Source organism: Pelobates fuscus, chromosome 2 (genome assembly GCF_036172605.1).
Source record: "Pelobates fuscus isolate aPelFus1 chromosome 2, aPelFus1.pri, whole genome shotgun sequence".
NCBI lineage: Eukaryota > Metazoa > Chordata > Amphibia > Anura > Pelobatidae > Pelobates > Pelobates fuscus.
The window spans coordinates 44,841,840-44,869,462 of record NC_086318.1 but is presented as its reverse complement, the minus strand read 5'-3'; the positions used below and the strand labels follow the sequence as shown (position 1 = coordinate 44,869,462).

General features: G+C 42.1%; 1 protein-coding gene across 1 annotated transcript in view; it reads right to left on the bottom strand.

The window, feature by feature from the left end:
• LDAH (lipid droplet associated hydrolase) overlaps nt 1-27,623 on the bottom strand; it is a 180,308-nt gene that overhangs the window by 19,066 nt on the left and 133,619 nt on the right. The window contains exon 7 of the mRNA XM_063442120.1: nt 1,526-1,608. Coding sequence (XP_063298190.1) covers nt 1,526-1,608 — 83 coding nt within the window. The remainder of the gene's footprint in view (nt 1-1,525; nt 1,609-27,623) is intronic.

Below are 27,623 nucleotides of genomic sequence, written 5' to 3'. Positions count from 1 at the left end.
ATTCCACATGGACAAACAATGCATTTTACATAAATTCAATCTAACAATTCTCACATGTGAGCTACATGACACTAGATTTAACCAAACATCTTTTTACATTTGTATCCAAATTTTGATTATGTTTGCATTACAATTCTTTGATTAGAAACAAGATATCATAAATTGATTAAATATGGTTTTGAGTTCTAAGCAGCAAAGAATATATATAGAATGTAGGTGATTGGTGTTTGTACTATATAGAAGTTAAATAGGTTTTTGTCCCATGTCTCTAGGGCAGTTATTGCTAACCGTTTGAAGTACAGCAATTTTGGACTCCATTTCAATGAAGCTCAGCCAAGGAATGGTAGTGTCTATTAATTGGATGCACTGGCTCCAAGGAAAACAGTCACAGCTGTATAAATGATGTTTTACTACTGACTCCAAGAGGGTGATTTTGAAAGTGGAATTTGAAAAATATAACCTCCACAGTTTTAAAGCAGGATACAAGCTGGCAAACAGTCTTTCTTGGTCAGATTTATCTCACAGACTTTCAGGATTACTAATATCTTTGCTAGAGTAGTGCTTCTTAACCTTCTTCGCAGGGACCAGGGGCAGATTAACCTCTTGGACACTTGGGCAGTGCCCACAAGGTACCTCTCATGCCACTGGGTTCGGGGCCTTCCTCCAAAATAGCCAAACTGAAACCACAACGGACTTTAAGACTTTTTCCAATTGAGTTATTTTGGCCTTAAATTTGAAGCTCACTTTGAATCCCCAACAATTCCTATTTTAGTAAACAAGTCTGTTACTACCATCTGTTCATAACACTCAGGATCAACCTAGGTATGAAAAAGCATTTAAATAATATTCCCAAAATAGAGAATAAAGAAATATTGTACATTATGAGCATTAGTTAAAGATGCAAATTTTTAACATAAAAGTAAGTTTGGATGAAACCTTGAACATGAGGAAACTAACAGATTGTTAGTACTAATGTGTTTGTATTGTGCTTTGTTTTGTACCTTGTAAGCGTTGAAATGTCTTTCCTATTCATTAATGTCCATAGTTTATAATGGTTGAACTTCTAGATGACGATATAGGAGTATTGGAATTGCCAACAGAAATTCTGTATCAATGTTATTGCCATTTTAATGGAGTCACTGTGTTAGTGTATGTAACTGTATACAAAATGTATTGTATCTATAAGCAGAGAGACAGGGACGCAGAACATCTAGGGCAAGGTGTCTCCACCTAACTTCCAAAAAATACCACCAGCTGCTGACCATTTAACATCAACAATGCTGAACTGGCTATGTCTTTTTGGAGCAATAATAATCAATTTTCCAAGAAAAGTCAAGAAAGTTTGATTGCATTCTATTATTGTGTGACACAGTAGAGTATGTATAAATTGTGTATAAATCCCAAGGAAAGCAAAATAATTAACAAATAAATTATTTGAATCAATTATGAATGAATTATTTTACAAGTATATTTTTTACACATAATAAACAAAAATCATAGGTAATATGTAAGAATGTTATATTACCTTGCTTAGGTTTTTCTGGATAATTGTGTTGTCTCGTTCTAGAACCTGCATCATCTCTTGCCCTCCCATGTACATCGCATTTGCTGAAAAACATAAAATAAAAGCAAGTTTTAGTACGCGTGTCCAAATTAGTGCAATTAAAACTTGAAATAGTAAAACAATATGTATTGATCCATGTATGGCCAACTTTCTTACGCCATGGATGGAATTGGGTTAGATGATGCTGGTAGTGCTGTTGTTCTTTTCTTTACAGTTTATAAAACAATACCCAAAGTTTTTTGAACAGTGTTAGAAAAGTGTTAGTCTCTATGGACTCTATTCCCTGCTTCACTCCCTACACAAAAACAGGCCATAGAGACTTTCAGTTTTCAAACACCATATGACCCAAGATGCATGTGTATGGCTGAAGGTAGGGATGAGTATTTCTCATTTCAAAACTTGGTGAAATGATTATTTTATTAAAAATGGTTTTGAGGTGACAGTTGTCCTTTAAAAAAAAAAAAAAAAAAAAAAAAAAAAAAAAAAAAAGAAAAACTTTATTTATGATGTGGAATAAATATAAGTCAGCAATGGCATGCAATTCACATGTTTTGAAAGTGAACAAGCTCATATATTCCATCAATACAAAGAGAACATATCATAGTACAAAAATTGAGACATCATATTAGTTAAGACCTACTAGACATTCCATCCCACATTCCTAACAACGCTCATCTCCTTCACCACCACTGTCCATCCATTCGGGGATCTCTTCGGCAACATTCACTTTATCGCAAGTCTTTAACAGACACCACTGCATGATAACTTAAAAATATCCACCTGTCTATTCCTCTCAAAACTAGAAATTATTATTCTCACTATACTGTTACCCTGTGTCAGCGCAGGTATGCCCCTGTCCAGTATATTAACAATCCACCGTCAGTGGCAAGCATACGTTGTGCACATTCTTCACTTCCATTAGATTCACTTGGAGACAGCAATATATCACTAACGGATTATATGCCACAACAGGGTCCCGGTTGCACCTCTGGTTAGCTAACAATAACTCATGTAGTCATATGCAATTTCAACTATTGGGTAAAATGCCTCTTAAACTCTACCTCCCTTCTAACCTCACCCCTTAAGGCTTAACATTCATCCTCACATTGACATACCCTCCACATCTACCTCCCTAGCTTTAGGCCGGACAACTTTGTTGGTAAGGTAAAACCGGCATGAAATGTCACTCAGACAGTCTAATAAAAAAATGTAGGAACTATAAATTAACTCAGGCTAGTTAAAAAAAAACAAAAAAAAAAACACTTAAGCCAAATGTAAGATGAAAGAAGTAAAGAAAGCCATATATAGGGTGTAAGTCCCTGTGGTACCTCAGTGAGGCCTAGCGGATAACTGACTGTCCAGCACTTTAGTGCCCAATCCATACTACGGAGGATTGAGCTTGTGCGGCTTCCTCTTTGTCGCCTCGACTCCAGAGCCCCCCATTTGCTGACATCAGCAGGATCCAGGACCGAAGACGTCCCCGCGATGGTGAAAGCAGCTGTGGTAGGTGGAGTGCTCTCAGGAATCCCATGGGGTCTTCTGTTGCTGACAAGGACAGGATAGTTTCTCCGCGCTGCACCACAAGGGTGCCAGATGGTCCCCAGAGGTATCTGATACAGTGCGCATGCAATTGCCTAGTATTGGGCTGAAAACCTCTCCTCTCCAGTAGGATTGAGAATGGAAAGTCATCATGGACTCGGATCTGGACATTGTTCACAGTGGTTGTAGGTACGCTCTGTGAGTGTGCCAACCTGGTGGTCTTGACTGATATGTCCTAAGTAATATCAATAATATCCCTGGGAGCATCTGCAGAGGTAGCTGGGGCTTTCCAGATTCGAAATGTTGATATAATGAGCATTGTGTCTCCATCCCTGTTCACCCCCATACCAACCACTTTGTTTGTGAATTCAAGCATGGCCTCCTGGCCTATATGTTCGGGTGCTCTGTGGATGCGCACGTTTCTCTTGCAGTGCCATGTTTCAAGTGTCATTTCCGTGTGGGTAATTCTCTGTAGTTATTTGGACAAGTTTTCCACTTGCGACCTGGTCTCAGTGAGTACCTTGTTTCTCTCCCCCTCCCTAGTCTCAACGGCTCAGATGCAAGCTGTGAGACTGCCCATCCCGATGCACACCCTGTCCATGAATGACTTCCAGACCTCTCGTAGATCTAGAAGCAGCTTTTTTTATATCATCTTTCCTGGAAGGTGACGTGTCTGAGTCGGAGTCTACCAGCCAGTGTACCACTCTGGGGGTCCGTGAGGGTATGGATTCCTCTTCATCAAGTGAGGCCTCAGATTCGATGGAGCTTTGAAGTCTCCCTCATGCCATCTTAGACTGTGATAGCTGCTGCGGCCTATCCAAGGACTGCCCAATATCGGGCAGATTGGAGCCCAATCTCTGTGTTGGGGGGTTCAGGAGTGTAGATTATCCTTCTGATAGGTTAGATTGTCGTGATATCGTTGAAATTTCAGCAAATTAGTGGTGTGTTCAACCGGAGTTTCAAACACCAACAAGTCTCGTCAGGTACTCAGCTAGCCACGCACCCCACAGTTGTCCTTTAAGGTAAAATCCCAATTCGATGTGAGCAGGGTTAAAACCTTGCTCACAAAGGGGAGACCCATGTATCAATCCCCTTGTCAGCGGGGACTATATTTAGTGTCCCCAGGCTAACAGATGTGTTTAAAATGATCCCAATTAGCTCCAGTGATTCTAAGCCTGACTTGATCAGAGGGAGCCACTCGGGGTTTGAAAAGACCCTGACTACTAGGTTTTCCTGCATGCCTTTTTGCCAACTGTGATCAGCGCTGGGCTTTTCTCGCTATCCAGCACAAATCATTGTGTGGCCGGCACAGACAGCTTGCCAGAGCTGTGGCAAAGGATGATCACAGAGCAAAGAGCACTCAGAATAGTATGAACTGTGTGACGCCAGCAGAGGGAATCTCTCGGAGTTAGCGTTAGCATTTGTGTTTGAGTATTGTAAGGGTTAATGCTGAGTTAGGGTTAGTGCTGTTTTAGGGTTAGAGACAGTGTGGGGCTAAGGTGAGTGTAGCTGTACAGTTAGAATTTGACTAAACACAGGTTTAGGGTTAGTGTAGGGTTAGGGTTAACTATCAAAAACTAAGTTAGACACTGGACATATGAAGCATTTAACAATCAGGATTGATAGGTACATTTATTTTGAGTAATTGTTCTTTAGTTGTTCTTGATGTGTAAAAAGTATAAGCAAAACTGTAAAAAAAATGGTATTTTACATTTCCAACATTTTATTCATACTTTATGTTGTGTTAGGTTTACATATAGAATATAAAAAAGCCTTTCAGTCCTTTAAAAAACAATATATATAGGGACGGAGCTTAGCGCCAGAGACGAATGGACGCCATCCAACAAAGCTCCACACACGATAACATACCCGCGAAAATCACCGACACCACAGCGCCATTGGACATCTCCCTGCTCACAAACTTCCCAGCGGAGTGTGAGCATCATGCCCATGCATTTCTTATATCCAAAAAAGGGCAAGAAGGGTCAACATAAATCCAGGGCCTAACTCGAGTACCCAGCCTTACGGGCCATCCTACGGGACCTTGAATCTGAGCTAGACGAGCTGTACAGCTCCCCCTGGGTGCAAGACAACTCCACTCCACACACATGGGTCACAGATCACAAAAGCCACAGGCAGAATTCAGCAAAAACTCCCAGGACGTTGGAACAATGTTGCAGCGCCCAGCAACTTCCAAGATGCCAGCCCGGATGGACAGTGGAACAAACAGGACAGACTCCCAAGCAGATCCCATAGACACTGGGGAACAACCTCCCTCACGACACTGCTTGAAGAAATGGCAGAAAGGGATCCTTTATCCCCGGTCAATAAACAAGGCATCGCCAAATTCCTGAGAGAGCTCAGACAGATGTCAGTAGCAGATCTGGACGTGGTCCAAACTGAGGTACAGATGGTCACAGTGCACACTCAAGCCACCGAAGTGGAGGTCATGGACCTCAAGCAGGAGGTACAAGTGCCAAAGGAGCAAATGCTCAACATGCAACACTCACACACCACTCTAACGCAACAAGTAGACATCACAGAAGACCGCAACAGTCGCACCAATATTAAAATCCGAGTCGTTCCAGACTCAGTTGGCCATGCCGAATTGCCACACTACTTGCGGCGCCTGACAGAAACGATCCTACCTCACTCTCAAGCAAAAAAGCTCCTATTCGACGGCTGCTACTGAATTACCAAGTCACGACAGGCCCCAACTGAGGCCACCAGGGACATTATAGTAAGATGTCACTCTTTATCGGACAAGAACATGATTCATGGCAGCAGTTCGGGATAAAACTCCATATGAATTTAAGGCATCCAAGTTCACATTCTTTCAAGACCTCACTAGGAACACGCTGCAATGGTGGAGATCCCTTTGAGCCATTACGGACCAGCTGAGAGAGGCCTGTGTGGAATACCACTGGACTTTACCAAGATCAATTATGGCTACTACTACTGATGGTAGAGTGCTGAAACTCACCTCCCTAATGGACACCACTACTTTCTTCCAAACACTGGGGATAACTCCGAACACAGACATGCCAAACTCTTCCCTCAACACTCACGTCTGGGACCCAGCTCGAACAGAGCCCTTGCGGCCTGGAGGTGGAGAGAAACCCGGAGCAGCAACCTGAACCACCTTAGGAACCAAGCATTATGTTTTATTATTATGTTTTCTTGTTGATACAGCCTTATTTGCTTGATGTCCGCATCACAGCCTAGAGTCCGTGGTCAGTTTTCTGCCCAACGGCACAGAGTTTTAGTTTATGGGATCACTTTGATCCAGGATGGCACCTATCGGCCATGATAGAACCCTAGGTTATAAAAATATCCTCCTCACCCCCCCGTAGTCCCCATGGTTAGGGGTTACTAATCCACACACTCCCATAGTCTGCAGATACCCGTCACGTCAACAGATACCCAGCATAGTCTGCAGATACCCGGCACGTCTGCAGATACCCAGCACGTCAACACATCCAATAAAGCCCAACAACACACACACACACTATAACCATTATGCCCACCTCAGTTGTCAGCTAAATGAATCGCCTAACATTAGGGCCATATGTCAAATGACTATTAATGTTATTTCTGCATTCCTTATATCCACTGTATACTCATGGTAATGCCTCAATAAAACAAATATTGACAACAAAAAAAAACATCCAATATATTATATGCTGATTTGAACAGAAAAACCCTTAAATTATGGAGAAACAAACACATGGTACAAATTCTAGGTTTTGTTTTGGTGTAGAAGTTGGGCAATAGCCTCTGTCCTTAAGGGGTTTATGCTCTTAAAGGTGGCACAAAAAAAAGTAAAACTAGTAAAGGCAAAGAGATAGGTAAATGTAAACCTGCTTTTAAATTACTAAAGTAGAATAAATTTCGGTTATAAAATAGTTGGATCCTTCACTAATGGGTGAGGGCCCGGGGGGACAATAGGTCCCCCCCCATTGTCATTTAGGGCCCCTATCCATCGCCTATGGTTGGGGCTTGGGGTGAGGACAATAAGTCCCCCATTGTCTTTAAGGGCCCCCACCCACTGCTCATGGGTGGGGGGCGGTGTGGAGAACAATAGGTCCCCCCCATTTTAATTTGGGCCTCCACCCGCCGCTCATGGGTGGGTTCCCCCCATTGTCTTTCAGGGCCCCCACCCGCCTTTGTCCCCCATTTGTTATGAATAGATGAAATCCCCGTTCACATTTCGGACAATAGCAAATGCCCAAGTGTTTAACTGGGAATGTGCGGGAATTTCACAGCGCTATTTAGTGTGGGCAGATGATGTGTTCCACAGGGACTTTATCTGTCCATACAAAGATGGCGGCGTCCAGGTCCTAGGTCCCGACACGAAATGAAGATAAAAAAAGTAGGAAATATTGGGAGAGGGGGGCAATTAGATGTACTAAAGTCATGAGGGGGGTTAAAAAAACTGGATTCAGCCTTGACAGTGCCACTTTAAGTAACTTACACAAAACAACAATATTAGTTTTAGTCATACGTAGAAATATTTTATTCCTGTATGTAGCACCTAGAAAAAAAATCAAATATTTTAAAATGTGACTCTACATGTTCACACAAAGTATTCTAACGAGATATGTATGAAATATGAAGCAAATGTTTGACAAGTAAATACCAATTGCTAATATTCAACTTATTCTAATTATTTACTGTGTTCAAGTTATTTAATACTGCAGCAGTTTATCAATAGAACAAAAGGACACTTTCAGCAAATCAATCAGTTAATGAAGCAGTTTTGGTGTGTAGATTTATGCCCTCTAAGTATCACTGCTCTAGTCTCTCCCATTTAGGAGTTAAACCACTTTGTTTATGCAGCCCTATCCACACCATCCCTGGCTGTTACTCCACAGCCTCACTATACACTTCCTCATAAATAAAAGGGTTCCATTTTCAAAGCTTAGCAGAGTGTGTTTACTCTAGAGGTTCTTGCCTGCTAATGATAAGTAGTCTCCTGGGTGACAATAGATGAAGTTAGATTTAAAAAAAAGAAGGTATCAGAACTTCACAGGAATAAATAAGAATTATTTAAAACCTGGAACAGCACATTTTGGGACCTATTCCAGAATAATATGAACATTTTATTTTATGCAAATAATGTTTAAAAGATCCATCATGTTATTTACTAATGTAACATACTGTTTTAAAGTGTATTAACAATATGCATTTTTAATCCAGAGTTTCCGTTAAACCAGATATCATATTTCAACTCCTTATCTTTCCATGATGTTTTGAGCTTTTGAGAAAAATAATAGTAAATTGTGATAGAGCCGGAAAAACGAAGAAAACACAAGACAAGAAAAAAATAAATAAAATCACACATTTTGCTTATCCCACTCGGCTTTATGGCATCTACTGGGTGACTGCTCTGGGTCCTAATTATAAACATAGGCCTAGCAGGAAGACTCATCATTGTAACAAGTCAAAGGTCAGGGCATCCAGATTTCAAGCAAATTAAAAGTCACTTGGAAAAAGTAATGGAAAGCCAAAGACCAAAACGTAATCAAAGAATTAATTAGCAGTACCACAGCTGAAGCCTTTGCTCTTGCAGGTGTTGTACATTTCTATTGTCTGAACATTCACGGGAAATAGAAAGGTGAGCTGAGGGCAGGTAAGTGGATATTGCTGAATAATTTGAAATAAAAACACAGTACTGATATCTATGGATGATCTATAACGAATACATGTAGTGTATCTAAAAATAGGATCTGGAAGCTATAAATACCTTTCTTTTAAAGATTTTTCTTTGTTTTAAACTGAGCTTTTCTTGCATTTAGGTTATCTGGCTGAAACTTATGAAAATTCTTGTACTTGCCGATTGCTAAAAATCTTGTTTGTGTTTCGTATATACAATTACTGCACTTGATAATATCATTTTGTTCTTGTTCACTCAAACAACTGCCTTTTTCCCTTAAATGTAATACCATACTGCATATTATAGCCTGGCCAAGCATCTGGGGTCCGTTGTGACATAACTTACATACACAGTGGTGTCATATGAAAATAAAACATATCTACAGTCCAAGAAACATGCTTTATATATTGAAAAGAAGACTCAATATAAACATTACTACCCTTCCCGAAATGTGCAGACTAAGACTTTTTGCATAAATTGGTACGCAGAACACCAAATAATTAAATGCACAAAATATGCTGCAAAATAACAGGGACAGGGCAAATAATCTGTATAACGAAGTGTGCAGCATGATATTGCAAGTATTTTATATCCCTATCCTATTGTGAATGCTGCCAAATATTCTCACATTCCAAAAACGGTCCCTAGATTTGGATTCCTGTCTCAGAATTCTGTCTCAGATAGGGATTTTAACAACGTACAAAATGTAGACGGCTCCCTAGAGCCAAGCATCGATATTTGGTTTCACATTTTAAATAGTGATACATGCTATTGACACGTGCTTAAATATATTTGACAAGACACTTGGGTTGGGTAGTTCTCGTAATGGACTATTCTCTGACAGCGCACCCTTTATCTCAGGGGTAGGCAACCTTTCAGTACTCCAGATGTTGTGGACTGCATCCCCCATAATGCTCTGACAGCCAAATTGCTGGTAAAGCATAAAGGGAGATGAAGTCCACAACATCTGGAGTGCCGAAGGTTGCTTAGTCCTGTTTTAGCCAGTAAGACAATTTAGACCTTGATAATAACCAACATTTTATAAACATGTTTAGAGATGTGGGGACGGAATCATGTCATATTCCGGCTCCCAGCATCACCATAGAGGGCACACGAGGGAGCAGGAAGATCATCAGCTCAGATGGCACTCCCTCGCCGCCGTCTGACTCTGTCCTCACCCCAGCCTGGTCAGGTATATTGCTGCTGAGTAGGTGCCTGCCTCTGGGACAAGCAGGTGCCTACTCTGCATTGCTGCTCTCGGCCTGCTTTGCACGGTGCCCCCCACCTCTTGGCACAGTGCACCCCGTGCATCCGCCCAAGATTGGCCCTGGCAGGTCCTGCAGTATTACTAAGGGGAACAGCGTTCCTGCTGTGGAAAAAGTGCAGGAACGCCGCTCCCACGCGTTCCTGCAGAACTCGAGTCAAGGACTGATGATTTATGTGCCAATAAATAAAATAATGTCTGAGTGCATTGATTTGAGGATACAGCAAGTAAAAGTAACCTGGAACCCCAGCCCTTATGAAAGATGGAAATCTAGCAAAGTATTGGTAGACGTATTGCCAGGATATATTGTCTGTCTCCGTTTCATGTGAATAGACGACTTGATACAGACGTGCTTTTATTCATTGATTACAAATTTATCATTTAGATCAGGCATAGAATGTGTATTCTCTAAACAACCAACGATAGTAATATAGGAAAAATCTGCAACTCTGGTACGGTCATAGCTTATTAAGTTATTTTAACCCAACGTTTGCTTTTTGGTTTTAAATCCACTACAATTTGCCGTTTAGTGAATAAACACTATCGTGTTTTATTATTCATGATTAAATTTCCCTCCCTCTAGGTGGAGCTAGAGTGACATGTTTTCAGGTTTCTATATGTATCACATTAATTATTCCATACAAATTATTAACTCCTACATGTTCTGTGCTTTGTTTTTTTTTTTTGTTTTTTTTTATCCAAACAAAAATGGAAATGGGCATAAAAAAAAAAAAAAAAAAAAAGAATTGAAAATTCAGGTTTGTAATGTAAAAAAAGCAGGAATAGTCAATTGAGTTCCAATTTATATGGCTTTTAGTTTTCCAACGTTTTCAAACACCACAAAAAATAAATAAATAATAATTTTGTGTATTTTTCCTCTTTTAGAGGGTATATAAAGTTGGACATTTACAATAATGTTTAACCCTACTTTGCATGTTTCAATATTTTTTGCCTATACTCAGTCGTTTCCCTTATATCTCCTTGTTACCATGCGCGACACACTCACTTTGTGACAAGACGGTAATTAAAATGGCTGTGGCTATCATTAGCGATTACCAGCAGTTTTCTTGCTATCAAACTTAACAGTCAATGACTGTCAATCAACGTCTTCCATAAATTTTTACATTTCTCACAGACATTAATGGGAAATTCTAAATACAGAGTAAAACTTGTTTTTTTTTTATGCTAAAATGTAATATTTAAAGAAACACTCCAAACACATAAAGCTCTCACTTGTTCAATTGCTTTATGTGTGAAGAGTGTGCCCTCTTTTTTCATTTTACAAAAGGTGCCTATTTCAGTAGTAATTGGCACATTTATCAGTCTGATATGTAAATGGGAATTTACTAAAGGGCAACCTATTGAGCTTATCTAAAACCTTTGCCCAATCTCAGAGTTTTTATATTCTGTTTGTTGCAATGCAATTACCTAGGCTTTCCCTAAGCTAAAAGTGTAATCCAGACCTGGACCCTGGAGGGATATCAGCTACACCTTACTGACGAGGCTCAAAGACGTCTGAAACTATTGTCAGGGTTGCTGTATCTCACGTGCAGAGGGAACTTGCCCACATTTTGGATCTGGACAGATGTTATAGATAGGATCAGTCTGATATTTAAATGGTATAGGTTATATCTGTAATGGCACAAGTGAGCTATTTTGAGACCTGAGCGTGGATTTACCAAAGGGAAAGCTATTGAGTTTATCCAAGCTTCTGTCCATTCTCATAGTTCTCATGTTCTCTGTTTTGTGTCAATGCATTTGGTTTGCTTCTCCCATATTTATAAATTAAGCACCTGCCCTCAAACGTCTTCTCATTAAGCTGCATTGGGAAGTCGGTAATCCTACAGAAAGTATGGGCTAAGGATGAGGTGGAGGGCTTGTAAAGTTTGCAAATAAGAGATCTGCAGCTTTTGCAAGATGTTTTTAGATAGCCACCAATGAAAAAAGCATAATTAAAGGGACACTATAGTCACCAGAACAACTACAGCTTATTGAATTTGTTCTGGTAAGAGAATCATTACCTTCAGGCTTTTTGCTGTAAACACTGTCTTTTCAGAGAAAGTGCAGTGTTTACATTACAGCCTAGTGATAACTTCACTGGCCACTCCTCAGCTGTTAGAGATCCTTCCTGGGTCATGGCTGCCTAAAATGCATCCACACATTAAGTATCTCCTCCCTCTGCATGCAGACACTGAACTTTCCTCATAGAGATGCATTGATTCAATTCATCTCTATGAGGAGATGCTGATTGGCCAGGGCTGTGTTTGACTTGTGCTGGCTCTGCCCCTGATCTGCATAGTTGACAGTCTCAGCCAATCCTATGGTGGAAGCACTGTGATTAGATCAGGCTACCACTTCTGATGATGTCAGCAGACAACTTGCTATTCTGAGGCAAACAGCATGCAGAGCTACAGCTTCAGGCTTGAATACAGTACGATTTTGCTATATTTAGGGAGCCATGAGGGGTCCAGGGGGGCTAGATGGAGGTTTTAACACTATGGTCAGGAATACATGTTTGTGTTCCTGACCCTATAGTGTTCCTTTAAATAAATGCATGTTTTTATTAGTGATATATCTACAAATTAGTGTTTTGGGCAGCAGAGTTTTCCTTTAAACCAGGTCTTTAACCGGATTTGCCATATGGTGTCTATGACCCTGGAGTTAGATGGGGCTCCAGCACCATGAAGATAATTGACCAAAGTTGACACCATTTGCCATTCCTACACTAAGAGTGAGGAGAGGAAGGGAGGCAAATTGGTAAGTTGCTTCTCTGTCGTAATGAACTTGAAAAAAATAAATTTCTGGACAGATGAAAATTTTCTGTATTTTCTTTTTAGCTGCAAACATCTACAGGGCTATATATGAACAGTGTGTAACAGCTGCATTTTAACATCACGTTGGAAATAAGCCAACAATGAAGTTTGTATGGGGCACCCATTGTACCTGTGTCGGAGGGCAAATCCTTATACATTGGCAACAGACAATCAAAAAGCAGACAACTGTGAATAAATATATAAAACAGCCATCATGCAGGAAGCACTTTATATTAAAATACAGTGAAAGTCTTCCAATAGAAAACTGAAGTTTCGAGCTACATATAAATAAAGTGAAATAACCCGTTTGCACTGTAAAAAGTTTCATTGCTGGAAATAAATTTATCTCAGCGTAAAACTCATAGAAAATTATAACTACTGACAAACAAATATTCCTCCTTTTCTTCATAAATTCTGTATCGTAAAATTGCGCATTGTTCTTCTTGTTCTTGTGTCAACTTCTAATAAATTAACAGCAGAGACATGACTGTATTTCACAAGTATTTCTCCTTGAGATTTATTTTCTTGTAAAGATTACGGTAATTCAGTAACTATTTGGCGGTTGTGAAGCTCTTATAATTCATACTAAATGCAGACGGTGCAACAGCAGTAGATGCAGAGTTTAACGCATTAGAAAAGTACGATTTGCTAGATGATGGTAAAAGGAGCCCCCGGGGAGTGTTGATGATTTCTGTTAGATATCAGTATTATTGTGATATAAGGTACTTTTATGATAAATAGAATAGCAAAATAAGTGCAAATATTGAAAAATAAAACGGTTTATAACTGCTACAAATGTTACAGAAAAGAGGATACAGCTGAACTCAAACAGTCATCTTTTAATTGACTGCTTTGTGTTTACAGCCCATCAGAATTCCAATCATGGCTTGAGAAAGACACATAGGAGTGTAAATGTAAAAGCGACAAACCAATCTGCTGTAAAACATATATATATATATATATATATTTATGAAATTTCAACATCCAAATGTCACGTCATAATGGAATTTTCTAAAGGTTGACACTGCGGCACCATTTCATACTTGTTCCAGTGCCACGTTTATTGGCGTGAATAGTGTCACATGATTTAAAATGAAACAGCATTCTCAAACAGAATCCACGTTTTAAGCCCATGTTTTATTATGCCTCATTTCCACCGAGCGGTACGGGTCGGGTCGGTACAGTTCGCAAGGGTTAGAATGGTCAGCCTATTCAGGTGAGCGTTTCCACTGCAAGTCGGACCGCCAGGGGGCATGCAGGGTTTAGACTAAATGCCTAGCGTGTCATTTGTCGTGAGCATTGAAGTTTTCCTGTCCGCCAATCAATGGATTGTATAGTGTGACGCCAGTAGCTCCGCCCTGACCGTACCGTACCATTTCCTATGGCCAGCAATCTGAAGGGGGACCAGGAATGGTGCGGTTTGGTTCAGTTGTATGGGCCACTTTCATAATGGAAACACTCAAAATAGCGTACCATACCGAACCGAACCGTACCGCTCAGTGGAAACGAGGCATTAGAGTACAAACTGAACTACGCTTATAAGTGCAAAAGCAATATTAATAGCAAATATAGACGTAATAATAATATCAACACAATAAAAATAAACAGAGAAAAAGTTCTAAAATAATGTTGGATACATAAAAAACTTAAAAAACCTAAATTCTGTAAAAAAACAATGTTTCAAATGGCTAGTGAAAAGGTCCAAAGTTTATAGTAATCGGGTCAGCCCATAGAATCCTATTGCAGCTCTTAGAATGTAGCTTCCTTTGCACTCCTCAATTCTACAGTTTAGGAGACAGGACCTAAAAAATGCACAATGGAAAACAAGGCTTCTCTAGTGTAGTAACCTTTAGTAAGAGCATTATATAAAAGACACCAAACATGTTAAAAGATCTAAATTATCATAAAAAGTGTGAATGAGATAGAGGTGCCCACTTCCCTGGATATAGTTCACTCACAAGATCGAGAGGACAAAAGCATGTAACAATCTCCTCATTGGACTCTTTTGATCTGTTGTGGATATGACAGGCTGGATTTGCTGAAATCTCTGGTTTCACACAAATGCTGTTCACTATTAGGACAAATCCTTTGTTGGCAATGCAGCCCTCCAAGAAAATCAATCAGGCTCTCTCTGTGAAGTTGATGAAAGATTCTAGGACAGGGGTGGCCAGAAAGTAGATCTACAGTAGCCTTGCTCCTAGAAATTCGATCTGTAGGATCCTTGCTCCAAGTAAAGAAACATAGTTGCTTCAGTTTTGCAAGAGAAATCTCCTCTGTGCTGATTGGCTTGATAGCTCGTGAAGATAGTTGGAATCCAGTCATAGCGGTCAGCCGTGTCCTATCTGAGGTCATAATTACAGAAAGGCTACAACTCATATGATGGAGCTGGAGCCCTCCCAAGGCCCGAAAACAACGACAGGGTTAGGAGACTTTCCCTTAACATTAATTTTGCATTATTTTTATATATTCACCATGCTCTTACAGCCAGGGGCGGACTGAGAACCCTCAGGGCCCCCGGGCAAAATAAATCAAGGGCCCCCTTACAGGCCCCACCCATACTCCGCAGCAAGCGCCACCCATGTCCCGCCTCCATGCACCGCCTCCAGCCACACCCTACACAATCTTTAGACACAAGGAACAAAAGTGCAATAATCCCTTCAAGGCCCCAGTAGAGACTACAATTGAGGGCTAATGGGCCATGGAGGGGGGGTCTTTCTAGCAGAGGCTATCTCAGTGTCCTTTAGAGAGTGTGTTAGAAAGAATCCCCTCCAGGCCCTATTAGAGACTACAATGGAGTCTAACAGGCTTGGAAGGGGGTCTTTCTAACAGAGGCCATCTCAGTGTCCCTGCTGGAAACAGTCGCCTCCAGGCCCCAGTAGAGACTACAATTGAGGGCTAATGGGCCATGGAGGGGGGGAGCATTCTAGCAGAGGCTATCTCAGTGTCCTTTAGAGAGTGTGTTAGAAAGAATTTCCTCCAGGTCCCATTAGAGACTACAATGGAGTCTAATGGGGCCTGGAGGGGGGTCTCTCCAACACTCTGGTTCCTATTCACAATATAGCAACACAACATAGCTGATACCTAGGCCAAGTTGGCTCCTCTTACCTTAATTACTGTTGCTGGCTGGCAGTCTGTGGGCTTGCTGGAAGGCTGTGGGCTTACTGGCTGCGGCTGGCAGGCTGTGGGCTTGCTGGCTACTGCCAGCAGGCTGTGGGCTTGCTGGCTGCGGCTGGCAGGCTGTGGGCTTGCTGGAAGGCTGTGGGCTTACTGGCTGCGGCTGGCAGGCTGTGGGCTTACTGGCTACTGCCGGCAGGCTGTGGGCTTGCTGGCTGCGGCTGGCAGGCTGTGGGCTTGCTGGCTGCGGCTGGCAGGCTGTGGCTTGCTGGCTGGCAGGCTGTGGCTTGCTGGCTGCGGTTGGCAGGCTGTGGGGTTGCTGGCTTTAAGCCTAACTGGTGGCCTGTAGACTGGCTGGCTGTCTACTGGCCAGCCTGTGGGCTGGCTGGCCTGTGGGTTGGCTGGCTTGCTGGCTACTGGGGCACTCGTAGATTATTTAAAGAAATAATCCATGCACAATAACCACTACTACTCTGTGTAGTCGTTATGGTGCCAGGAGGGCCGGGCCCCCCTCCCAGAGTAAGTAGTCAAACCGTTTAAGAACAGTTTGACAACTTACCTGGGGTCTGCTGGGATATGAGGCTGTAGTAGGGTATAGGAGCAGTGGTGCAATGTGTAAGGGGTGCAGTCTGTGTGAAAGGTTCAGTGTGTGTGAGGGGGTGTAGTGTGTGAATGTGTAGGGTGTGTGGGGCAATGTGTGTACGAGGGGGCTGTGTATGTGTGTGGCAATGTTAGTATGGGGGGCTGTGTGTGTATGGGTGGGCAGTGTATGTGTGTGTGTGTGAGGCAATGTGTGTAAATGTATATGGTGTGTGGGGGCAGTGTGTGTGTATGGTGTGTGTGGGGGCAGTGTGTGTGTATGGGGGGCAGTGTGTGAATGTGTATGGTGTGGGGGCAGTGTGTTTATGGGGCTAAAGTTCACTCTCACCACTGCGACCACCAGGAATACCTGGTGGTCACAGTGTTGAGTGAACTCTAGCCCGTAGCTCCAGGGCTAGAGTTTACTCTTGCAAGAGCCGTAACGTTGCCGTGGTAACCGCGGCAACGATCTGTGCTCGCGCAAGAAGGACCCAGAGGAGCTGCAGGCTGAGCTCCCGGGTCCTCTCTTCCACCCTCCCCTGCCGGCTGCCCGCACGGTGCCTGCGGACAGGGGAGGGGGCAATTGCCCTCCTCTTACTCCCCCCTCCCCCTCTTCTTACCCCCTTCTTACTCCCACTCTCTTCTTACCCCCATTCTTACTCTCCCCTCTTCTTACTCCCCCCTCCCCCTCTCCTTACTCCCCCTTCTTACTCTCCCCATCTTCTTACTCCCCCTCCCCCTCTCCCTCTTCTTACTCCCACCTCTTCTTACTCCTCCCTCTTCTTACTCCTCCCTCTTCTTACTCCCCCCTCTTCTTACCCCCTCCCCCCTCTTCTTACCCCCCTCCCCCCTCTTCTTACTCCCCCTTCCTCTTTTTACTCCCCCTCCCCTCTTCTTACCCCCTTTACTCCCCCCTCTCTTCTTAATCTCCCCTCTTCTTACCCCCTCCCCCCTCTTCTTACTCTCCCCTCCCCCTCTTCTTACTCCCCCCTTCCTCTTTTACTCCCCCTCCCCCTCTTCTTACTCCCCCCTCCCTTCTTACCCCCTCTCTCTCTTCTTACCCCCCTCCCTCTTCTTACCCCCTCCCTCTTCTTACCCCCTCCCTCTCTCTTCTTACCCCCCTCCCTCTCTCTTTTTACCCCCCTACTCCCCTCTCTCTTTTTACCCCCCTCCCTCTCTCTTTTTACCCCCCCCTCCCTCTCTCTTTTAACCCCCCCTCTCTCTTTTAACCTCCGCTCCCTCTCTCTTTTAACCCCCCCACCCTCTTTTAACCCCCCCTCCCTCTCTCTTTTAACCCCCCTCCCTCTTTTAACCCCCCCTCCCTCTTTTAAACCCCCCTCCCTCTCTCTTTTAACCCATCTCTTTTAACAACCCCCCTCTCTCTTTTAACCCCCCTCCCTCTCTCTTTTTACCCCCCTCCCTCTCTCTTTTAACCCCCCCTCCCTCTCTCTTTTAACCCCCCTCCCTCTCTCTTTTAACCCCCCTCCCTCTCTCTTTTTACCCCCACTCCCTCTCTCTTTTAACCCCCCCTCCCTCTCTCTTTTAACCCCCCCTCCCTCTCTCTTTTAACCCCCCCCCTCCCTCTCTCTTTTAACCCCCCCCCCCCCCCTCCTCCTCCTCCCCTCCCTCCCTCTCTCTTTTTACCCCCTCCCCGTAGCGTGGCCGAGAGGCTCTGCGTCCGCGGTGCCGACCGGATTGATAGGAAAGTGCACACACACTGAGTGTGCACCTTCCTGTCAGTCCGGCCGGGTACAGGAAACAGAAACTCCTGTTCCGCGCGGAACAGGAGTTTCTGTTTCCTGTACCCGGCCGGACTGACAGGAAGGTGCACACTCAGTGTGTGTGCACCTTCCTATAACTCCGGCCGGCACCGCGGACGCAGAGCAGCTCGGCCACGCTACGGGGAGGGGAGGTGAGAAGCTGCAGCCGCCTGAGCGCTCTTAAGAGAGCGCTCAGGCGGCTGCAGCATTTAAAGGGGCGGCCGGGCCCCCTGATGGCGGGCCCCCCTCCCGGCCGGGCCCTCGGACCATGTCCGAAGTGCCCGACCGGTCAGTCCGCCCCTGCTTACAGCAGATTATTAAAATACATTTTAGCACATTTAGCACTATTTATTGCATCTCCCAGGTTGAAATTAGTGTAGGACCCACCGATATTGGGGTACTGTGAAGATGTGGTGGGCTTAACACAATGTGGCTATATGGTTATACTGAATCCCTATATTATAGGCAATTTTAAATAGCCTTATAGAATTTAGAAATTTATTTTTATGTGTGCGCTGTTCCTTAGGTATTATGTGTTATTCTGTTCTGTATTAGACATTTAGAGTTAGGCTAGGGTTCACAGATATTAGGATTATGACGTCTTGTGGAAGTTAAAGGGACACTCCAGGCACCCAGACCACTTCTGCTCATTGGAGTGGTCTGGGTGCCAACTCCCACTACCCGTAACCCTGCAAGTGTAATTATTGCAGTTTTTCATAAACTGCAATAATTACACTTGCAGGGTTAACTCCACCTCTAGTGGCTGTCTATTAGACAGCCACTAGAGGTCACTTCCTAGTTTCTAGCACAGGTTTCCTGTGCTAGAGCGTCGCTGGACGTCCTCACGCTGTGTGAGGACCTCCAGCGTCGCTCAAAACCCCATAGGAAAGCATTGAAATGATTTTTCAATGCTTTCCTATGGGGAGACGTAATGCGCATGCGCGGCATTTCCACGCATGCGCATTAGGTCTCCTCGGCCGGTGGGCAAGATTAATCTCGCCCACCGGCCGACGTAATCACAAGGAGGAGTGTCGCGGAGGCGGAGACAGCGGCGAGGGACATCGCCGCTGTCCCAGGTAAGTGACTGAAGGGGTTTTCACCCCTTCAGTAACTGGGGATTGGGGGTGGGAGGGAGAGGGACCCTCCAGTGCCAGAAAAACGGATCGTTTTTCTGGCACTGGAGTTTCCCTTTAAAGTCAGGAATTCATGTTATCAACACTTTCACAATAGACACACACTACTAAAACAGAAATAAACACTACCAAAAAATGCAGCCTACCTAAATAAAATAAAGAAACTATTGGCCTATTTTTTTTATATATATCTAACATACATATACTCCTTGAAATATAAAACGTGATGTAAATTGAAGTTAGATGAAGCAGAACTGTAGGTTCCTAAAGTAGGAATTAACTGTGGATGGACTACAAACACACAGAAATCTCTCCTCAGGTTATTAATGTTTTAAATAGCGGTAAATTGGCCAGCCGTGGGTAGAATGTGGTCTGCCACTGTTGACGTGAGTGTAGAAAAACCAGACACCTCAGTGGCTTTGAGACTTAATATTTATAGATTTTGAAATAAGTACTAGTAAAAACTATTAACGTTGATGCCCTCAGGAAATGCACATTTGAATATGGCTTGGTCGAATGGTTGGTATGCTGGTCATTCTGCAAATAGACTGAACAGGCTAGCTTCTTTCATAGGAAAAATGTATCTTTCCTTTTCCTTTCTGGTTTCTTTTAGAAACAAAAAGCTTGTTAAATAGTAATAATTGCACAGATATATGGTATGTTTGGGCGTTTACAAGAGGGAACAAAATAAGGCATTAACAATACGGCGGCTGGCATGAGCGTCAGGATCTTCACGTCTCTTCGTAAAGCTAGCATTAAGCTATATAATATTCCTCCTCTTGATTTTCAAGCACTGACATACATCACACCCTAAAACATGTTTCATAAACTGAATACAGACCGCAAAAGACCACATTCAATTGTCTGTTTTTGTTGGAAAGGTCAACGTTTTTGGATCCTGCCATCTCGAGTTTGTTCTCTGGTGTTCTGCTTTTGGGGACAAAAGGGAACTGTCCCCAAAATCTATAGCGCTTCACTAGATACATTCAGGGCTCTGAGACCCTGAAGTGAGCACTGAAACAGTGGTCCCTACTGGATCTAGCCATAGTGGGCTGGCCTGTGTGATTGGCAGGCAGCCTGGCGTGCATTTACCCTGGCTGACCTGCCAGCCAATTGGGCAGACCCGCCACCCATTCGATGCGGGTCAATGATGCAATCTGCACAACAGGCCTGCCCCCTTTTTACACTGCCCACCTACATCCCAATTCAAGGGATGCCAATGATGGTGGTAATGCACACCATACAATTCTGTGCCAACTGTGGCATATAGTTCTATTTAGTATTCAACCAGCAAGGACATCATTGATTCAGCTAAGCAATGTGACAATGAACCAAATGAATCCAGTAGCATCCAGAACAATTTGATTCTGTAGATAAAGGATCATTGAAGACAAAAAGCCTTTCAAGAATATCCTTTGGATTCTTGAAGGTCTTTGTGTCTACAATGTATTAAAGGAAGAACACTATATTACTCCACCCACCTGATTACTCTTTTGAAATGGCAATCTTAGGATATAATGTACAGTAGTATCATGATTTTTCAAATGGCAGACTACAGAAAACAAATTGCAGATCTCATTATCTCTCTGTAATGCAGAAACCACCTAGGAATGCCACACGATGCATTTGTAAACCTTTAAATAGATTGCATAGATCCTCCTCTTCCTAAAATAGGTCTTATGTAAGAAATCTCATAAATTTACAGATTTTGTTCAAAGGCACATTTTATTGCTGTGTGCACCTCAATTATGTTTCTGTAAAGTCAAACATTTATTACATACTCATCCATAGAATCACACATTCATGTTCCAGTGCCAACCGATTGTACCCAAAGTATCAGTAAAATATTTATGTTCTTTACATTTAACCAAATAAAGAAAAATCAACACGAAAGTGCTGGAAGAGACTTAAATGGGGGACATTGAAGATCTTTGTAAAGAGTAAATAGGGAGCACTTGCGTGATAGTGAAAACAGCAAAAATCGCAAATGTTTATTTTAGGACCAGTAATTTAAGAAATGTTTAATTTTAAGGTATGATTAAAGATAGCATACTAAAAAGAAACCCAAGAAAAAAGCTTTTAGCACAATATAATGGAACATTATTGATGGGTACAAAGAGACTAGACACAATATATATTGTACGGTAGGTATTTTACCACCACTTGAAATATATTTTATTTTGCCCTAACCTTCTGACTGTTTTGCTGACAAAAATCAAAATAATGATCAACGTGAATAATAATAAATAAAAAAAAGTTAAATCAGTGATAGCAGTTTAAAAATAAAAATGGAATTGACTTGGGTTATGTGCTAATGTGTCATTGTAACAAAAATGTCATTGTAACTAAACGTTTGCTCTAGTAATTAACTCTCTTAACCCCTTAAGGACCAAACTTCTGGAATAAAATGGAATCATGACATGTCACACATGTCATGTGTCCTTAAGGGGTTAACTAAGAAATAAGACATCAATGCATAGCAGCAGACTAAGGGAAATTTACATTAATTCATAAAAAACCACCATCTTCAATGCTTTATAATCGAGAAGGATTTGACTTTTTGGTCTTAAATTTGCAAATGTGTTATTCTATTCAGCACAAGTCACGGTTTCATCTATAAACACTTGCGTAGTTTACGAGTGCAGCTTTGTATCATTCTGTGAAGTCAAAGTGTGTGCAATGTTCTTGCAAGACATTGTCAACACACTCAAAGATCATTGCCATCTGATTAAGCAGGTATGCAGTCTGGGTTATCCAGTTTGTAAACATATGTACCTGTTGCAGTGTCTAGAAATGATTTTGGAGGGGTTGTGAGTGTTTGAGCTGTGAGGTCTGTGAAGATGGAGGTGCCTCAGTGGTCTGTGGTTGGAACCCACAAATGTGGTGTCAGCAAATTGCCACGTTTATAGCAACGTATCGCGGGTGGGAGATCAGATTGTTTTGGAAAATGCATTTTTTTTGCTTAATCAAACCTCAATCCTGCGAGTTAATTAAGCTGTAAGAGATCTCCAGGCTAATATATCAAAAGTAAAATCTTGTATAAGAATACAAAATGTTTATTAAACTTAAAGGAACAGTCCACACACTTAAAGCACTTTAGCTTGCTGAAATACTTTATGTGTAAAGAGTGTGTGTTCTTTTTTTCATTTCATTTCAATACAAATGGGCACATTTATGAATTGAACTTGTTACATCCCCATGGCTGTCAGACAGCAGAACCTGTTACTTCCTGGTTGTTTAGCTCAGTGGAGCTAAATTCAAGAGGCAGCACTTGCAAAGACATAATTGAGCTGCACTGGGAAGTCTGTGATTGGACAGACACAACGTCTGGGCAGGGTTAGAAGGGGAGGGCTTGCAAAGGCAGCAAACAAGAGATCTGCAACTTTTTCAGACTGTTTTTTACACACCCAACGAAAAAAAAATGCACATTTTAATACATGCATGTTTTCATCAGGGGTATATTTACAAAACAGTGATGTGTAGTTATTTATTTGATTATATAGGCAGTGGGAGTGTCCTTTTAAATATACTTATCTTAGCAAAAAGGCGTGGGTTGAATCCAATGTATTTTTATATAAAAATCCTTTGTTATTATGGAAAACCGTGGTTATTTTTCAATAGTGTTCATGGACCCTTTAAATAAACCACAAACACTCTTTATTTTGTCACACTTATTTATTTTCTGCCAATAATTATTTTTTTGAATTTTTTATTTTTGTTGTGCATAGGAGGTTACAACATTGCTTGTATAGCCACAGCAGCTCTGACAAGTGTAGTATTTGTAAAATTGTGAACATATTTGTGGCATACGAGGAACTGGCACATTTTTTTGGTTCAGTAGATGAGTTTTATAACATTTAGTAGTTGCTAGGCGTTACATAATATCAAGTAGTTAGTATACAGTTACATGCAAGTAATATGTTTAGTTAGGCACATGCTTAGGTATGAACGATATAATATCACCCCTTACGCCCCTTAGCTACACATGGATGCAGTAGGTAAGGCCTGAGAGATACACTATCAACCCCTAGCCACTTATAGCTATACATGAATGCATTTAGCACAGTAAGGCAGGTAGTATTTCGATATATTTGAACTGGGGAGAGTAAGGACTATTTAGGTCATGCTTAGAAGGTCCCTTTGTGTCTGGAAAGTCCTGCCTTCCGTGGAGTCAGCTTGTTCCCACTGTTGTCTGGTGGTCTGCTCGTGTTGCGGCTGCTGTGGGCTGGCTAGCCGGTGCTGCATGGGGTGCTGTGCGACATCCGATTATCTGGACTTGGACCCCGGAGTTTCCAAAAGGTGATGTGGTGCAGAGTGGGAGATGGTGTGCTCTGCCGGTCTGGTAGTTGCAGGCTTGGTGCGTTGTGCCCTTTTTCCCGCCGCTAGTTGCTGATCCCTCTCCTTATCGGAGCTGAAAGCTTAAAGAGAATTCCACGAGGTAAGTGTCCCAGTAGGGCGCCATAGTGCGAGTACACGGCTGGAGCTTATGGGTGGCTGATCCTGTAGAGCTGTTGAGCCACGTTTGTTGGATGCAGCGTTTGTGGGGTAGGTATCTCCCGCTGAGATCTTGAAGTTAGGTGCGTGTTCCCCGCCATTTTAAATTCTGCCTCTGGCAGTACTGCGAGGCCTTAGTCCCAATCGTGATGGTCAGGGTTTCAGGGTGAGGACCGGGATCACCCCCCCGGTCCAGAGGGGGGGGGGGAACAGAGCCGGTTCCTCGAGGGCCTAAGCCCCAGGCTGGGCACTGTTCGGCGGGATAGCGGGGCGGCGGCCGTCCGCTCCACTCACCGCCGGAGTAGGCCTCAATTTCAGCATCGAAGATTTCCCTCCCAGGGGACTAAAACTCAGCGAGCTAGCCTCTCCCTGGGTCCAGTGCACTATGCCCGTCGAGGGCCGCCGTTGCTGGCCGGAATATTTGCCAAAAGTTTCAGTTTAATTGCTGAAAGGCTCAAGTTTTGCTGGAGCTGCTCTGTCTTGCGACCGTCCAGCTCGGCGGTCCGGCCCCGCCCCTTTCTGGCAATAATTATTTAATGCATACAGACACATTTTTGTTACAATGACACATTAGCACCTAACCCAAGTCAATTCCATTTAGACCCAAACAGACACTGCAGGTTTGTGGGGATACCGTGATCCCATTAATATATTTTTGGTTTTCAAACAACTTTTACAGACAGCTGTTTTGACAAAAATCTTAAATTGTTTACAAATGTTTCTGAGCACTGTTAAGCAGCGCTCACATTAATCCAATCATTATATGGTATATTCGTTTTTTCCAACGAAAAAAATATTAATTAAGTTGATTGTTTCATTCTACAAGGGAAAAGAACAGTCTGTATTACATTAAACCCTCATTATCATGTTCTACTTGTCATAAAACTTTGAGAACCATGGACACCAAATAAAACGTTTGGGGCAGGTAGCCATCCGTGGCTGGGTCTTTAGTGAAGAGTATTAATTAATTTCATTTTGTTTTAACTATATCCCAGTTTAGATTAAGCAAGTTCAATGGAAGAAAAAAAAAGTCAGATGTCATATAAGGATTTTAAAAAAACAAAACAGATTTTCATATAATTTTAAAATAAACATTTTAAGCATGCCAAACTTGATCCAGCTTTACCTTCTTCCCAAGTCAATAATACGCGTGGCTATAAATTGGGTAATAACTGGTCTACCTCTGGACATATTTTGACATTTTAAGAAAATGTATTTGTATAATTTGTTTAAATATGTTGACAGTACTGCTTTCATACGAGGGAATTATCAGCATTATATGCAAATAATTGGTCATATAACTTTAAATATTCTCAGCTTGTAAACAGGAATCATTTTTTGCTATTTACACATTTCGAGGTTAGTTGGACTTTGAAATATTTATTTTTGTATCCAAACCCAGCACTTTGCTTCAGTTACTGAGTTTTCAAAATTTGAAAGTGTAGCATAACAATCGAAATGCCACAGGTGGGCTCTCGTGTCAAGAAAACTCTTTTTCATGTAAAGTTCTCCTTCCCTAGTTTTAAAGTATCCAAATGTAATTTTAGTTTAACTTGGATGGAATCACAAGGTAAATTTCGAATTGTTTCATCATCTCAAACATTGTGCTCCCACTTCTAAAATTAGTATTAAAGTGGATCTGTCACACCAATTACACCACCGATTAAAACATGGAAAGCCATCCATATCTTGTATTAACCATTTTCTTGTATTTTTCTTGTATTAACCATGTATTTCTCGGTTTTATCTTAAAGGGACACTATAGTCACCCAGACCACTTCATCTCAATTAAGTGGTCTGGGTGCCAGGTCCCCCAGGTTTTAACCCTTCAGATGTAAACATAGCAGTTTCAGAGACATTACTATGTTTACATTGCAGGGTTAATCCAGCCTCTAGTGGCTGTCTTCTTGACAGCCGCTAGAGGCACTTTCTGTGATGCTGGATGCGAAAATCGCATTCAGCGTGCAGAACGACCATAGGAAAGCATTGAGAAATGCTTGACTGTTTGAACGCATGCGCATTCAGCTCCAGTCGGGAGCTGATGTCGGTGGGGGAGGAGAGGTCACCAGCGCCGAGGGAGCCCGGTGCTGGATTAAAGTAAGTAACTGAAGGGGTGGGGGGGACCTAAGGGTTATATAGTGTCAGGAAAACGAGTTTGCTTTCCTGACACTATAGTGATCCTTTAAAGGACCTCTAAAGGCATCCAGACCACTTCATCTCAAGAAAATGGTCTGGGCGCAGGAGTACTTTAGTTTTAACTGTGCAATGTAAAAGAAGGCAGTTATGCAAGAACCACAATGTTTCCAATGTAGTGTTAAGCACACCTCTAGTGGCTGTGCATCCTAACGATCTCTGCTAGGGAGGCGGAGCAGGCTCACTTTTCAAACGTTCACGGGACACCAAAATAACTAGGGAACACTATAGAGTTTAGAATACGTTTGTATTTTAATGCTATAGTGTTCCTTTAAAAAAAAAAACTGAACATTTATGGTTTTTCCTGAGCTATTTACAGATGCATTGGGGACATTCACAGCAATCGCTGTGATCCACCAGTCAAATTTTACTTGGATCCATGCTTTTTTTTTTTACCCTAACCAGAATGACCTTTTTTACATATTTAAAAAAATACAATAAAAATAGCATCATTTTGTGCAGTCGAGAACATTTTGTTTTTGCAGCTGCATCAGATGCAGGTTTTGATACATGACAATTTATTAGGAGTTTATCGATTCTAGAAGAATACTTTGCGATTTTCTACTGTCCTGAGAGACCATATATATGTTATCTGCATTTCAGTTCTTGGAGCTTGGTTAGAGACAGGTGATCAGTACTTACCTTTTACTTACAGATATGATGTCATTTCGGGGACACTGCAGGCACTATAAGCACAACGCTTTTTGTGTCGTCACGCCATTTTTCTTAAAACCGGTTTCAAATTTTTTTAAATTAACAACCAGAACATTCAAAAACCCCACCCCCCTTTAGCTCAGCTTGCGTTATAATAATTAAGTAGTTTCATCCTGTGTCAATTCTACAGTGCTGACAAAGGTAAACTGCAATTTGGAACTTTACTCCAGCCTTCAGCCTCTTACTGCTTGCTTTAAATGTTGGGGAATCCTTGAAATTCCGTCCAACTTCTTAAAAAACAAAAAAAACGAGAACACTAACTTGGGGGAACTGTGCGTATTGCTTCCTAGCACCATAACCACCGCATTAAGATGTAGTGGTTATAGTGCTTGTAGTAGTAACCTGTTAATTTCAAGTTAACTTTACCCTTGCAATGAGAGAAATCTGATCGCTGGCTTGTAGTATTATAGCTTATCCAACGTGAGACAGGCATGGGAGAAAAGCACTTGTATTGTAAAACGTACACTGAGTTCTCGAAAAATCCCCAGAGCTTCTTTAAACTAACTGACTTTTTATATTAGAAGAAGCCAGGGTTGACTTTATAACTTAGTGGCTCTTTAGGTTGTATTAAAAATAGCATCACATCGGTTCGAAATGCAGAACTAATAGTGTTTCAGGTCTGATCTGGTTAGATTTGAATGTAGCTGTTAGTGGGTATGAACCCTAAATCTAAGAAAACCTTTCTGTTTTAACTAGGGGTAATGCAAACACCTTCTCTTAACTGGCCAGAGATTTGGGATTCCTATAACTGGATAGAGGACCACATGGAAAATGTCACTTTTTGGATATTGAGGTTTATA